The following is a 13,193-nucleotide window of genomic DNA, read 5'->3' as shown; positions in this document are numbered from 1 at the left end:
CGCCCCCGATGCGCCTCCGGATGCGCGCGCCGCCTGCGCTCCGCGCCTCCCGGTGTTCGCAGGCGCTGGAACCTCTCTCCTGGTTCCCGCGACTCCTCCGCCGCGCTCCCGAGGCCGAAGCCGCCCTCCGGCCCGCCCGCGCGCTGCGCCGCGCTCTTCCGGAACTACCGGGGAGCCCGACAAGCAGGGGGCGTGGAGTTGCCGGAAACCGCGGTGACGCGAGCGGGCTGGGCGCGGCAGCCTGCCCGTGCCCCCCGGGATGCACCTCTGCAGAGGGATCTTCCCCGGAGCGGGCCCTCGGAGATGTTCGGCCCCTCTTGGCCTCATCCTCCCATCTTCCTGGACCGGGAGTTTTGAAATCGTTTCTGAAAGCGACCCCTCGCCCTATAGACAGGGCGGTCCCCCTTTACGCCCCATTCCCGACACTTCCACACGGTGGAATCAAGGACCTGCAAAGGCTTCAAAGGGCAACGGCTTCCATAAAAGCCAGTCGAGCAGTGCTTCCAGGGGCTGTGCCTTAAGTGGAGGCGCGAGATCCGTGGGGAGCCAGAGTCTCCAACTTCAATGATTGCTGCGCGCTCTGCGCTTTTCCTCGGGGGTGGGAGGCAACCCCAGGCTGTGTGGGGCTGGGGACAGCCGCTTCCGAACCACTTAAAGGAAGTGGAGCAAGAGATGCAGACGGAAAGAGGTGCTCTTGCGGGCAACGTTTGGAGCTGACGGCACCTTTATGCGAGAGGGCTCCTTGGGCTGGGCTGCCTTCTCTGCTCTGTGTGCCTGGGCGGGCCCATGCAGGCCTCCTGCGAGTGCCCTCAGGTCCCTCCAGCAGATCTCCACCCTGGCCTGCTCTTTGAGCACTCACCCAACAGTTTGCACAGCTCTGCACTTGGATGACTCACTGGGCTCCAGACTCCTCAAGGCCAGGACTGCAGTGTCCCCCTCCCCAACCCGCCCATTCCTCTTAACCGAAACTCGCAACTCCTGTCTTCCCCATCAGGCAGATGCACCACCATCCACCCCTACCACCAACCCAGAAACCTCGAGCACCGTCTCTCACCCCTCTTCCTCCAGCTGCTGTAACCAATTTCCAAAATCACTTGGCGCCTCTCTCCTAACTATAGAACATCTGATGGTTTTTCTCCACTTGCGTTGCCAGCACTGGGTTCCAGGCCACTGTCCTATCTCCTTACCACATTAGGAGTGTAGCCCGGAGGCGTGCGAGGCACTTTGCTCCCACAGCTGCCAGAGGGAACTTTTAAAAGCCCCAATCTGATCACGTCCCTCCCCTGCTTGAAGTGTACATTGTGTTTAGGATAAAATCCATATTTCTTAGCATGGCCACTGCCTGCCTCGCCAGACTTCACAATTTCGCCTTCAATTTTTCAAGTTGGCCAAGCCCCTGGCCTCCTCCAAGTCTTTCCCTGCCTGAGACACTTCCATTGTAGCCTCCTTGCTCGACCTTACGCACCCTCCTGATCTCAGCTGGATGTCATTGCCTTAGGAAAGTCTTCCCTGAGTAAATTGAACTAGATTAGGCCCTTTTTAATTTTATGTTCTTGTTATACTGGCACTACTGGTAACTCACTGTGGGCCTTGGAAAGTTAGTCCATCCTCCTGTGCCTCAGTTTTCTCATCTAAGGATTGTGACAAGGATCAAATGAGTTAACACATGTACAGTGCCAAGAACAGTGTCTGGCAACTGATGAATCCTATGTGAATATTCTCTGTTCTTCGTGCCCTCTATTTTTCCTTCTTTTTTTATGTTTTATTTATTTTTGAGAGAAAGAGCACAAGTGGGGGAGGGTCAGAGACAGGGGGACACAGAATCTGAAGCAGGCTCCAGGCTCTGAGCTGTCAGCACGGAGCCCAAATTGGAGCTCAAACCCACAAACTGCGAGATCATGACCTTGGCAAAAGTTGATGCTTAACTGACTGAGCCACCCACCCACCCCTATTTTCCCTTCTTAATGATAATCACAGTTACGGTTTAACAGTATTGGTTTAACCATTATTCGATTTACTGTTTGTGTCTGCTTTATTTATTTATTTATTGAGAAAGGGAGAAAGAGAGAGAGCAAGGGAGAGGGCAGAAGGAGAGAGAGAGAGAGGGAGAGAGAGAGAGAATCCTAAGCAGGTTCCACATACAGCTTGGAGCCCAATGCAGGGTTTGATCCCACAACCCTGCGATCATGACTTGAGCTGAAATCATGAGTCAGATGCTCAACTGACTGAGCCACCCAGGCATCCCCATGTCTCCCCTTTAGAAGGTAAGCTTAGCACAACACTCTCCAGCACTTAGCACAAGTAAGTGCCTGACACATTTGTGTGTGTTCTTTTTTGAAATAGTTTTATTTATTTTTTTGAGAGACAGAGACAGAGTGCAAGCAGGGGAGGGGCAGAGAGTGAGGAAGATACAGAATCCGAGGCAGGCTCTAGGCTCTGAGCTGTCAGCACAGAGCCCTATGTGGGGCTCGAACTCACAAACTTAAGATCATGACCTGAGCCAAAGTCAGCTGCTTAATCAGCTGACCTACCGAGGCGCTCCAACACATTTGTGTTTTAATGAGTATTTATTAAAGAAATGTCTGAAGGAACCTGAAAATGTTTCACCTTGAAATTTGTTTAAAAACAAGCGGCCCATTTTTCATTCATCTGTGCATATCCTCAAGGCATATATTGGACACCAGTGGTGGACCCCTTCTGAGCTGCATGGATGGAGAGGCATAGATGAAGTCGATGCATTCCATTTCCTCAAAGACCTCACAGTTTAGTAAGAGAAATAAGGCATGTGCACAATTAGCTGTAACAGAGGTTCGAAAGGGTAGATACTGTTGTGAAAAGTGGAATGAGCCACAGGGAGGAGGGGGCTGCGCAGCAAGAGGGGCCCCCGGAAGGATGAGTCTGCTTGTGGTGGCACAGCTGAGACAAGAGCCAGTGAGAGCGTGGATGCCTTGTCCCTTCTCTCCTTGTCAACATCTACATATCCAGCAGGCCAGAACGTCCCCTCTTCCAGAAGCCTTCCAGGATCCCCCAGTTATAGGGGATCCCTCCCTCCCTTAGCACTTTCTCTTGCTCCAACACTTAGCTCATTTTGCCTCATTGGAGGTCAAATCCCTCTGAAGATCTGGACGACATTTCAGCAGTTTTGTAAATTGCCTTGACCCTGGCAGGTTTTTTTTAATTTAGCAGGGAGTCCAAACACATTTGTGAAACTCACAAGAGGGGCAAGAAAGAGAACTTGTTATAGGACATGGGAAGTAGAGACCCTTGATCCTGGTAGAAGGAAGATGAAGGCAAGGGAGTCAATGATGAAGAAGTTGGGCCAGAGAAGGTAATCTGAACCTTTCTTTTCAGTGGACATTAGGGAGTTCTGGGAGGGGAGTAATATAAATAGAGTTAGGCTTTAAAAGGATTAATCTTCCAGCCACATGTAAGAGTGGATCGGAATGCAGAGCAGAGGTGGGGAGCCCAGGAGAAGCTGTTGCAATTTTCCATATGAGCTGTAGCAAGAATCCGAACTGGCACCCTGTCTTTGATAGAGGCGAACAACACAGAAGACGGCGATAGTGAAGGGGGCCAGATTTCTTACTGCAAACATCAGATCAGTCTGACTTGTGCCAAGTTTCTTCTGGAGGAGACCAGAAAGCAAGAGCCTGTGACCATCTCCTGGATTTGCCACTCACTTGTTGTGTGACCAAGCATATATCTCTGGAAATCTCTTAATTTCAGTTTCTTCACTTGTCAAATAGGGATCATACCATCTGCCCCATCCGGTTGCTCTGAGGATTACATGTGAAAACATAGGTAACAGTGCCTGCCACGCTGTGGGCTCTGAGCATTTGGTAGCTATCATTATCAATCTCAGAACGTTAAGGTGTATGCAACATTGCTTTATAAAATATAGACTTTAATTTTTAGAATAGCTTTACATTCACAGAAAAATTGAACAGATGATAGAGTTTCTCTATACCCCCACTCCTGGGTCCATTTCCCCCTCTTGTTAACATATTAGTATGCTGCATTAATATTAGTGAAAATCTAGTTTATTCCTATCTCCTTAATTTTTACCTAGTATCTTTTTTCTGTTCCAGGATCCCATCTAGGATACCACATTGTGTTTAGTTTTCATGTCTCCTTAGCTCCTCTGAGCTGTGATGGTTTCTTAGACTTCCCTTATTTTTGATGACCTTGTTCGTTTGTTTTTTTCTAATTGTAAGGTACATTTAGGGATTGAATGGCTTTCCATGTCCACCCTGCCCCCACCCCTGTGCAGTGGAGAACAGTGGAGATAGGAACTAACAAGGACAGGTATTTGCTTTAGAGACGGCAGTCAGGGGAGTTCACTGATGAGCTTGGAAAGGTAGGGAGGGGCATGAAGAGTATTCAAAGCATAGAAAGAAGCTTGTGCAAAGGTCCGGAGGAGGGAAGAACTAGCAGGGCATAAGACCTGGTAAAAGATCAGGGAAGAGTTGCAGATGAACTTGGAGAAGTGGGCACGGGCCAGATCAGGCTGGGCCTTAGACCAAGGTAAGGAGTTTGGATATCATTAAAAGTGAAATGGAAAGACATTGAAGGGTATTCACCAGGGAAGTGATGGATCAGATCTGGAAGAACACCACCGCAGCTGTGTGGAGCGGCTGGCAGGGACAAGAGTGAGAGTGAAGAGGCTGCTTAGGAGACTGCCATAGTGATCCTGCTTGAGCAGGATTTGTGGCCTGCAGCCCAAACACATTTTTAATTTATTAGCATAAAGATGGTCCTCAGATTCATGAAGATAGAAAAAAATAATGTCTGGAGAGGGCTATAACAAATTACCACAAACCTGATGGCTCAGATTTACTCTCTAACAGTTCTGGAGCCCTTAAATCCAAAATCATGCTCACTGGAACAGAACATGCCAGCAGGACCAAGCTCTCTCTGGAAGCTATGCGGGAGAATCTGTTCCCTCACCTTTCCCTGGTTTCAAAGCGGCGTTTGTTGGTTTGTGGCCCCTTTTTCTGTCTCCAATGCCAGCAGCATAGTGTCCTGCTTCAGTTGTCACATTGCCTTCTGATGTCAAATCTCTCTCTGCTTCCCTTTTAGAAGGACAGTGTGATTTTATTTATGACCAGTCTGGGGAGTCCGTCTCAGGATCCTTAACTTATTCATACCTGCAAAGTCCTTTTTGCCAGAGAAGGCAACACATGTTCAGTGATTAGAACATGAAATCTTTGGGGACATTATTCAGCCTACCCTAAAGGGCAAAAGAGAGAAGAGGACCCAGTGTCTGGCCCTGAGGCATGCTAACACTTGAGTTAGATGGGAGAGAAGGGACTAGCAAGAGCCTGAGAAGGAAGAACAATTGAAGAAGAAGAAAGGCTGGCGTGGGTTCATCTTGAAGAGCCAAGGGACTAGAGGGTGTTTAGAAGGAAGGAGCTGTCGACTGTTGCGGAGAGGCGGAGTGCAATAAAGATGGGGAAGAAGCCCCTGGAAATGGCATCATGGCTGTTACTTTGACAATTGCATATTGGGATGTGGGAGCAAGGCACACTGGATTGGAAGCCACTGGAATGAGTTGTGGAATGCAGGAGGTGAGGTGGTTACAGGTAGCAAGTTCTGCTCCGAGGGAACAGAGAAACTGGATTATGAATTTAAGGACAACAGCCCTGGTTTCTACGTTCAGTGGTGGGTACCACTGATGACTTCCTCCCAGAGAGAAATCAAAATACTGAGGGAATAAAGTCCTTGAAAAAGCAAGGATGATGAGGTCCAGAGCCAGGTAAGAGAGGAGCCCTGCCAGGAGCAAGGATGTGTCTTCCATTGTAACAGATGTATCTAAATGTAACTGATTTTCTCAAAGGACCCAGACAGAAAATGAAGTATGGCACATTTCAGGTAACAGTGTTTGCGGGGCGGGGGGGGGGTGTCCTACTATTTGTGGAGGTACATTGTTATTCTTGTTTCATTTCCTTTAGCAGGTATAACTAGGATAATTGCTAAATCTCTAAGAGATAGTTCTCTTTTAACCAATCCAGTAATCAGTAGTATTTAGTGGGGGAAAAAATGCAAATAGCCATTGTATAGTCTGTGAAACTTTATTAAAAAGAGGAATGGTGTGATCAAACTACTTTGTGGTTTTGTTTTCATTAAAAAAAAATAGACTAAGAGAAAAGGACAAAACAACTAAATGATTTGTAGTCTAGGTGAGTTATAAATAAGGCATTTATCATAATTATTATTATGAAATTATACAGCGTACACATGTATGAAAACTGTAGAGCATGTACTACAAAATCACATTATCAGTGGTTAGCAGGCTGGAATTCAAAATCCTTTGGGTACACTGTTTGACATGACATTTGAACAAACTATGAACAGAACTATTAGCATTCACATCTGTTTTATGTAAGACTATAGCTTCTATCAAATTACCCGTTTCCCCTCACCAAGATGAACATGAGAAAGTATGAAATATCCCTCCACCAGAGTATTTTTTAGGTCCTGCTCATTCACCTGGACATCCAAACGATCTGCTAAAGCAGATATACTGATATCACTCATCTGACACTGACATTGGCATCGCAGGGCATCGTGCCCTGAGCTAAGGGCAATTTCTCAGTCTAGTCATAAGCAAAGTTGCTTTTATCAATTTTAACCTACAGTCTAGGCATGCACACAGAGAGTATGGATTGCCTTGTAATGGGTTGAGTTTAGCTGTCTGATATTTTATTTATACATTTGAGCCTTTTTAGAAAACTGTAATGCGTATCTTCGAAGCTGATTTACTGATTTAAAAACTTGCCACTGGGATTCTCTTTTTCTAGCCTTTTTTTTTTTTCATCTTCCCACAAAGGGCTTTGTCTTTAAGAGGCATGGAATCAAGAATTTTGTGAGATCTCTTCTCCCAACCAGTCAGCTGCACTGATGAATTCTTTCTGGCGTTTTTCACACGGTGAGACTGTTTTTATTTCCTGGAAGATGCAGACACAGGCAGATCCCGCTAGGTGAATGGAAAATCAGACTCAAGGCTCAAGTCAAGACTCGCCTTCTGCAGTTTCCCTCCCTCGTGGAATCTCTCACTCCCCTTTTAGGGAGTCTCTGTCTCACCACGGGAGAACGAGAACATAGCCTGCGATTTTACAGCTTCCATCCCTCCATATTCTCAACTACAAGTACAAAGTCTCTAGATGACATTTGAAAAAAACAAAGTTGCAATGGAAACATTGTAAAAATATGTGAGATGTAAACATTAAAGTATCTCTATAGGTTTGCATAAAAACAGCAGCAATTGTTTTTTTTTTTAATCCTGATAACTTTGCCTTCAGTGGCCAATTGCACAGGCTGTTTCTGTTCAAGTGGAAAAGGCCAGGAGAGCTGGCAAAAGCCTCCAAAAATTTCATGTGGTCAAATTCTATCAGCAGATACTGATTTAGACATTTTCATGAACTCCTCAGAAAGTTACTTTCCCTGGAACAACTAAGGGAAGCATCTCACCTAACAGTGTTGAAAAACCAGTGCCATTCTGGTTAGATGTCTGAGGCCGTATAACTCTTTCCCAAAGTCATCCATTTGGAAACTTGGACGGTTAGCTGAGGACGCACTGTCTAATCTAAAAATTATGAAAAATGGAAAATACTAAGGATACCTTTCAGAGGTTTCCCCATTTCAGCAAACTCAGAGAACAGACTGTGTTTTCTCAGGCACGCTCACTGTTCTTTCTGTTTTTTATACCTGAGGCTTATTCACAGCCCATTAAAAAATAAATAAGTAAAAGCAAATTGCTTTGATTGTGTTCTGTAGGATCAGAGTCTGATCCAGGAAATAATGTAAACCTTTCTTGATGAACGATGCCTTGTCCAGTTTCCCCACCGAGGAAGACCAGCTGGTTCACAGAGCATCGGTGGGGAGTGCACAGGACTGGACTTGCTGGTACACAACGCGCTTCCTTGCCGAGTGCAGACTCAGGGAGAGAACCACCGTGGAGACCAGGAGGAGGAGTCCGACGATGCAGAGGACAACCAAGGCTGCTTTGGCTCCCCTGGGACCCAGATTCTTGCCAAAGAAATAGAGCTGTTCCTTGCCAGGCTCCTCTGTGAATAAGAAAAGTTGAGGTGTCAGTCCTCTGCCCTTCCCTAGGGAGTGAACACTGACCATTCACATGCAGGATTCGGGGAGGGTATCATTACCATTGGGGGGCACGGTGGGCGCTCCTCCAGATGGAGACTTGGTGGAGTAAGGGATCCTGTTGTCTGGACAAAGAAGACAAGGTGATTGTTTCATAAACAACAGAAGTAGATTCTTTTCATGACCTGAGTTATTTCAAGAGTTATTTCATTCTACCAGTGAGGATATGGTTTCATTTGTATCTGCAAGTCTTTCTGAAATTTTCTCTGTTCTACTTCATACCAGTACACATGCTGTTCTTACCCCAGCTGCCTTTCAAGCTCCTGCCCACCCATTAAGATCCATCTGCAGCATTACAGCCTCTAGAATGTTTGCTCATACCGCCAAACTATAAACCATTACCTCCTACTGCTGTCATTGAACCTGTCCTCTGTACTCTATTTTGGCATTTATCACTTTCAATTATAGCTACTATTTATATATCTGTTTCTTTTACTTGACTCTGAGCTCTTGGGAGGCTCTAGTGCCCCCTATTTTCAGGACCTACAGGAAGCCCAGTGCTATCACCCATAATCACTGACAGAAAACAGTACCTATGTTCCGAAGGACCGTGTAAGTTGTCTCCATGCCAGCGTGGATGTGGTCAGACACATGACAGTGTAACAGCCATGTCCCTGGGTGATCTGCAAACAGCTCAATGGTTTGGAATGTCCCAGGAAAGAGATCATAGACATCTTCTCGGTAAGATTTGTCTATCTGCAGAAAGAAGGTAATAAAAATAAGAGCAGAGACCAATAAAATTGAGAGTAGAAAAATAATAGAGATAAATCAAAGAAAGCAAAAGCTGGTTCTTTGAGCAGGTCAGTAAGATTGATAAACCTTGTGGTAACCAACTCCTGCAATGGCTCCCAAAGATCCCTGCCTCCTGCTGTTCATAACTTTTGTACGCCCCTTCTACATTGTATGAGAGTTGGTCTGTGAGACCACTGCATACTCCAGAAGTGATGGCATTCTACTTCCAAAAGACTTAGATGCTCTCTCTTGCTCCCTTCTCTTGGATCACGCAGCCTGGGGGAAGTCGGCCCCTATGCCATACCCACGTGGTGAGGAACTGAAACCTTCAGTCAACAGCCCCGTGAGAGAATTTGGAAGTAGATTCTCCAATCCCAGTCAAACCTGATGACTGCAACTCCAGCTGACATTTTGACTGCAGCCTCATGAGAAATGCTGAATCAGAACCAACCAGCTAACTACTCCCAGACTTCCGACCCAGAAAACTTGTGAGTTAGTGTTTGTTGTTTTAGGCCACTGAGTTTTGGAGTAATTTGTTTTACAGGTATAAATAACTAATACAACCCCATAGACAAAAGGACCATGAAAAAAAAAAACCAAACCACAGATTAAAAATACTAGGAATGAAAGAGGGGGCATCTCTAAGACCTTACAGACATTAAAAAGAATAATAAAGAAATATTATGAATATTATATTCACTGTCTGTGAATTCTACAACTTAGGTGGTATGGACAAATTCTTTAAGATGAAAACTGCCTAACAGCACTATTCAGATTACCTATTAAAGAAACACAAATTATATTAAGACTTTCCAACAAATTAAAATTCCAGGTCCAGATGGCTTCATTGGCAAATTCTGCCAAACATTTAAAGCAGAAATGATACCAATTCTAAACAAACTCTTCCAGAAAATAGAAGAGGATAGAGCACTTCTAACTAATTTTATGAGGCCAGCATTACCCTGATACCCAAATCATACAAACACTTTATGAGAAGAGAAAGCTACATCCAATATTCTTCATGAAAATAATGTAAAATCTATAAAAGAAACACTAGTAGGGGCACCTGGATAGCTCAGTCAGTTGAGCGTCCGACTTCTGCTCAGGTCATTATCTTATGGTTCATGGGTTTGAGCCCAGCTAGCTGACAACTAGCTCAGAGCCTGGAGCCTGCTTCTGATTCTGTGACTCCCTCTCTCTCTGACTCCCCCCTGCTCACGCTGTCTCTCTCTCTCTCTCTCAAAAATAAATAAAACATTTTAAAAAACACTAGCAATTTGAATCCACCAATATATAAAAAGGATAATAGATTATGACAATCCTGAAATTGAAAATTGGTTCAAAATTTGAAAATCAAGTCTCTGTAAACCACCAATGTACTGAAGAAAATCATTCACAGACTAAAGAAGAAAAATGTGAGCATCTCAATAAATGCAGAAAAGGCATTTAATAGAATTTAACATCTGTCATGATAAAAACCATCAGCAAACTAAGATTAGAAGGAAACTTCTTCCACTTATTAAACGGATCTATTAAAAAAAAGCCCTACAGATAACTTTATATTTAATGATGAATGACTTAATCCTTTTCCCCTTGTGACTAAGGCAAGGATATTAACTTTCACTAATCATATTTAACAGTAGTCTAGAGGTACTAGCCAGTACAATAAGGCAAGAAAAGAAATAAAAGGTATTCAGATGGGAAATGAAGAAATAAAACCATCTCTACTCACAGAAAACAAGATGTTTATGCAGGAAACCATCCCTCCAAAACCTACCAAAAAGCTACTAGAACTATTTAGCAAGGTTGTAAGATACAAGTTCAATTAAACAGAAATCAGTTATATTTCTATATATTGACAATGAACAATTAGAAATTGAAATAAAGACAATATCATTTATACTATCACCAAAACCTATGATATCACTAAGGTAATAATCCAACAAAATATATATAAGATCTGTATGCTGAAACTACAAAATATTGATGAAAGAAATAAAAGAAGATCTAAATAAATGAAGAGGTATGCCACGTTCATAAATTGGAAGACTCAATATTGTTAAGATATCAATTCTCAAGTCAATGTACAGATTCAATGCAACTCTAATCAAAATCATAGCAGGAGTTTTTAATAGAAATCAATAAGCTGTTTCTAAATTTTATATGGAAAGGCAAGGATCTAAAATAGCTAAAATAATCACCACCTGATTTCAAGACTTGCTATCGCTAAAGTAATGAAGACAGGGTGATATTCAAGAAAGCACAGGGACATAGGTCAATGTAACAGAATAGACAGCCCCAAAATAGACCCATGTATACAATCAATATGAGTTTGACACAGCGGCCTTTTCAATGAATGGTGATGGAATAATTGGATATCCATATGCAAAAATTAAGCCTTGAAACTTAAAATGGATCAGAGGTCTAAATATAAAGGCTAAACTATAAAACTGATAGAAGAAAATCCTTGTAACCTTGAGTTAAGCAAAGACTTCTCAAATATGACACCAAAAGCAGGATGCATAAGAGGAAAAAAAATGAACTTTACTTCATAAAAATTAAGAATTTATGTTCTTTTAGGTGCCTAGGTGGCTCAGTCAGTTAAGTGTCTGACTTGGGCTCACATCATGATCTGTTGGTTTGTGAGTTCGAGCCCTGCATTGGGCTCTGTTCTGACTCAGAGCCTACTTCGAATTCTGTGTCTCCCTCTCTCTCTGCCCCTCCTCTGCTATGCTCTCTCTTTCTTTCTCTCTCTTTCTTTCAAAAATAAACATTAAAACATTATGTCCTTTGAAGGATAACATTAAGGAAATAAGTAACAGATTGGAAGCAAATATTTGCAATTGCATAGCTGGTAAAGTATGTGTCTGTATAAATCCCTCAAACTCAACAATAAGGAAACAAACAATGAAATTAAAAATGGGCATAAAGTGTGGACACTTCACCAAAGAAAGTTTATGGATGGCAGATGGTAAATAACCACATGAAAAGATGTTCAATATCATTAGCCATTAGGAGAATGTAAATAAAACACAATGAGTTAACACTATTTACTTGACAGGATGGCAAAGAAAAAATAAATAAAAATGGAAGATACCAGGTGCAGACACGGATGTGCCACAGGTGATGCTCCATACTTTCCTAGTGGGAATGCAAACTGGCACTGCCTCTGTGGAAAATATTTTGGCAGTTTCTCATCAAGTTAAGCATACATGTATCATGTGGTCTAGCAATCCAACTCCAAGGTATTTTCTCAAGGGAAATGAAAACTTACGTTCACAGGAAAATATATACACAAATATTTATAAAGACTTTACTTGTAATAACCCCAAAGCAGAAAAGACTCAAATATCCCTTAATAGAGAAATAGGGAAATAGATTAATAAATCGCAGTATATTCATATACTGGGATACTACTCGGCAATCGACTAGAACAATTACTGATATACAAGAGATGAATGCAGTTCGAATGCCTATGCCAAGTGAAACAGGCCAGATTCAATATTCTATAGATGGCATGATTCCATTTATATGACATTTCCGAGAAGGCAGAATGATAGAGATGAAAATAAATCAGTCAGAAGTAGCTGACTCTAGAAAATGCAACAAGAACATTTTAGGAGGTGATGGAAATGTTCTATATTTTAAGTAGTACTGATTACACCACTGCATATGCTTTCCGAAACAGAACTGTACACTAAGTAGAGGAACTTTTACTCAATGTAAATTATACCTTAATTTTAAAACTATACACAGAATGAAAACTACTTGCATATGTGTATAGGATAATTTTTGCCATTTTATTAAATTTTTTAAACTTTTAATATATTTTTTAATATGTGAGTTGAAAAAGCCAAGTTCCGAAAAGCAGTATAGCCATTTGATATGTAAAACTATAATCATTATAGGCTAATATTTGGTATCTTAAACTATGTTAAATAAATATACGGAGGGGAAATATTAGATGTTTTATTAAATTTGCTATTTATTGCTATATAACTAGAAAAGGATCAATGCAGTTACTTCCACAGATTAGATGTGATGATTCTTTTCTTTCTTTCTTTTTTTTTTTAAAATGAATGTGGGTGTTGAGTTCACCATTTTCTTTTTTTTTTTTTAAATTTTATTTATTTTTGATACAGAGAGAGACAGAGCATGAGAGGGGGAGGGGCAGAGAGAGAAGGAGACACAGAACTGGAAGCAGGCGCCAGGCTCTGAGCTAGCCGTCAGCACAGAGCCCGATGCGGGGCTCGAACCCACGAACGTGAGATCTGACTTGAGCCGAAGCCGGAGGCTTAACC

At 42.8% G+C, this 13,193-nt stretch overlaps 1 protein-coding gene across 1 annotated transcript in view; it reads right to left on the bottom strand.

Annotated features, from left to right (window-relative positions):
* Positions 1-7,863: 7,863 nt before the first annotated feature.
* HEPHL1 (hephaestin like 1) overlaps positions 7,864-13,193 on the bottom strand; it is a 78,216-nt gene continuing 72,886 nt past the window's right edge. Inside the window, exons 18-20 of the mRNA XM_029914779.1 lie at positions 8,694-8,856; positions 8,163-8,225; positions 7,864-8,066 (exon numbers count right to left, since the gene is read on the bottom strand). Of these exons, the coding sequence (XP_029770639.1) occupies positions 7,864-8,066; positions 8,163-8,225; positions 8,694-8,856 (429 nt within the window). The remainder of the gene's footprint in view (positions 8,067-8,162; positions 8,226-8,693; positions 8,857-13,193) is intronic.

This window comes from Suricata suricatta, chromosome 11, assembly GCF_006229205.1.
Source record: "Suricata suricatta isolate VVHF042 chromosome 11, meerkat_22Aug2017_6uvM2_HiC, whole genome shotgun sequence".
In the NCBI taxonomy this organism is placed as follows: domain Eukaryota; kingdom Metazoa; phylum Chordata; class Mammalia; order Carnivora; family Herpestidae; genus Suricata; species Suricata suricatta.
The sequence above is the reverse complement of the archived record's forward strand: the minus strand, read 5'-3'. Positions and strand labels throughout refer to the sequence as shown.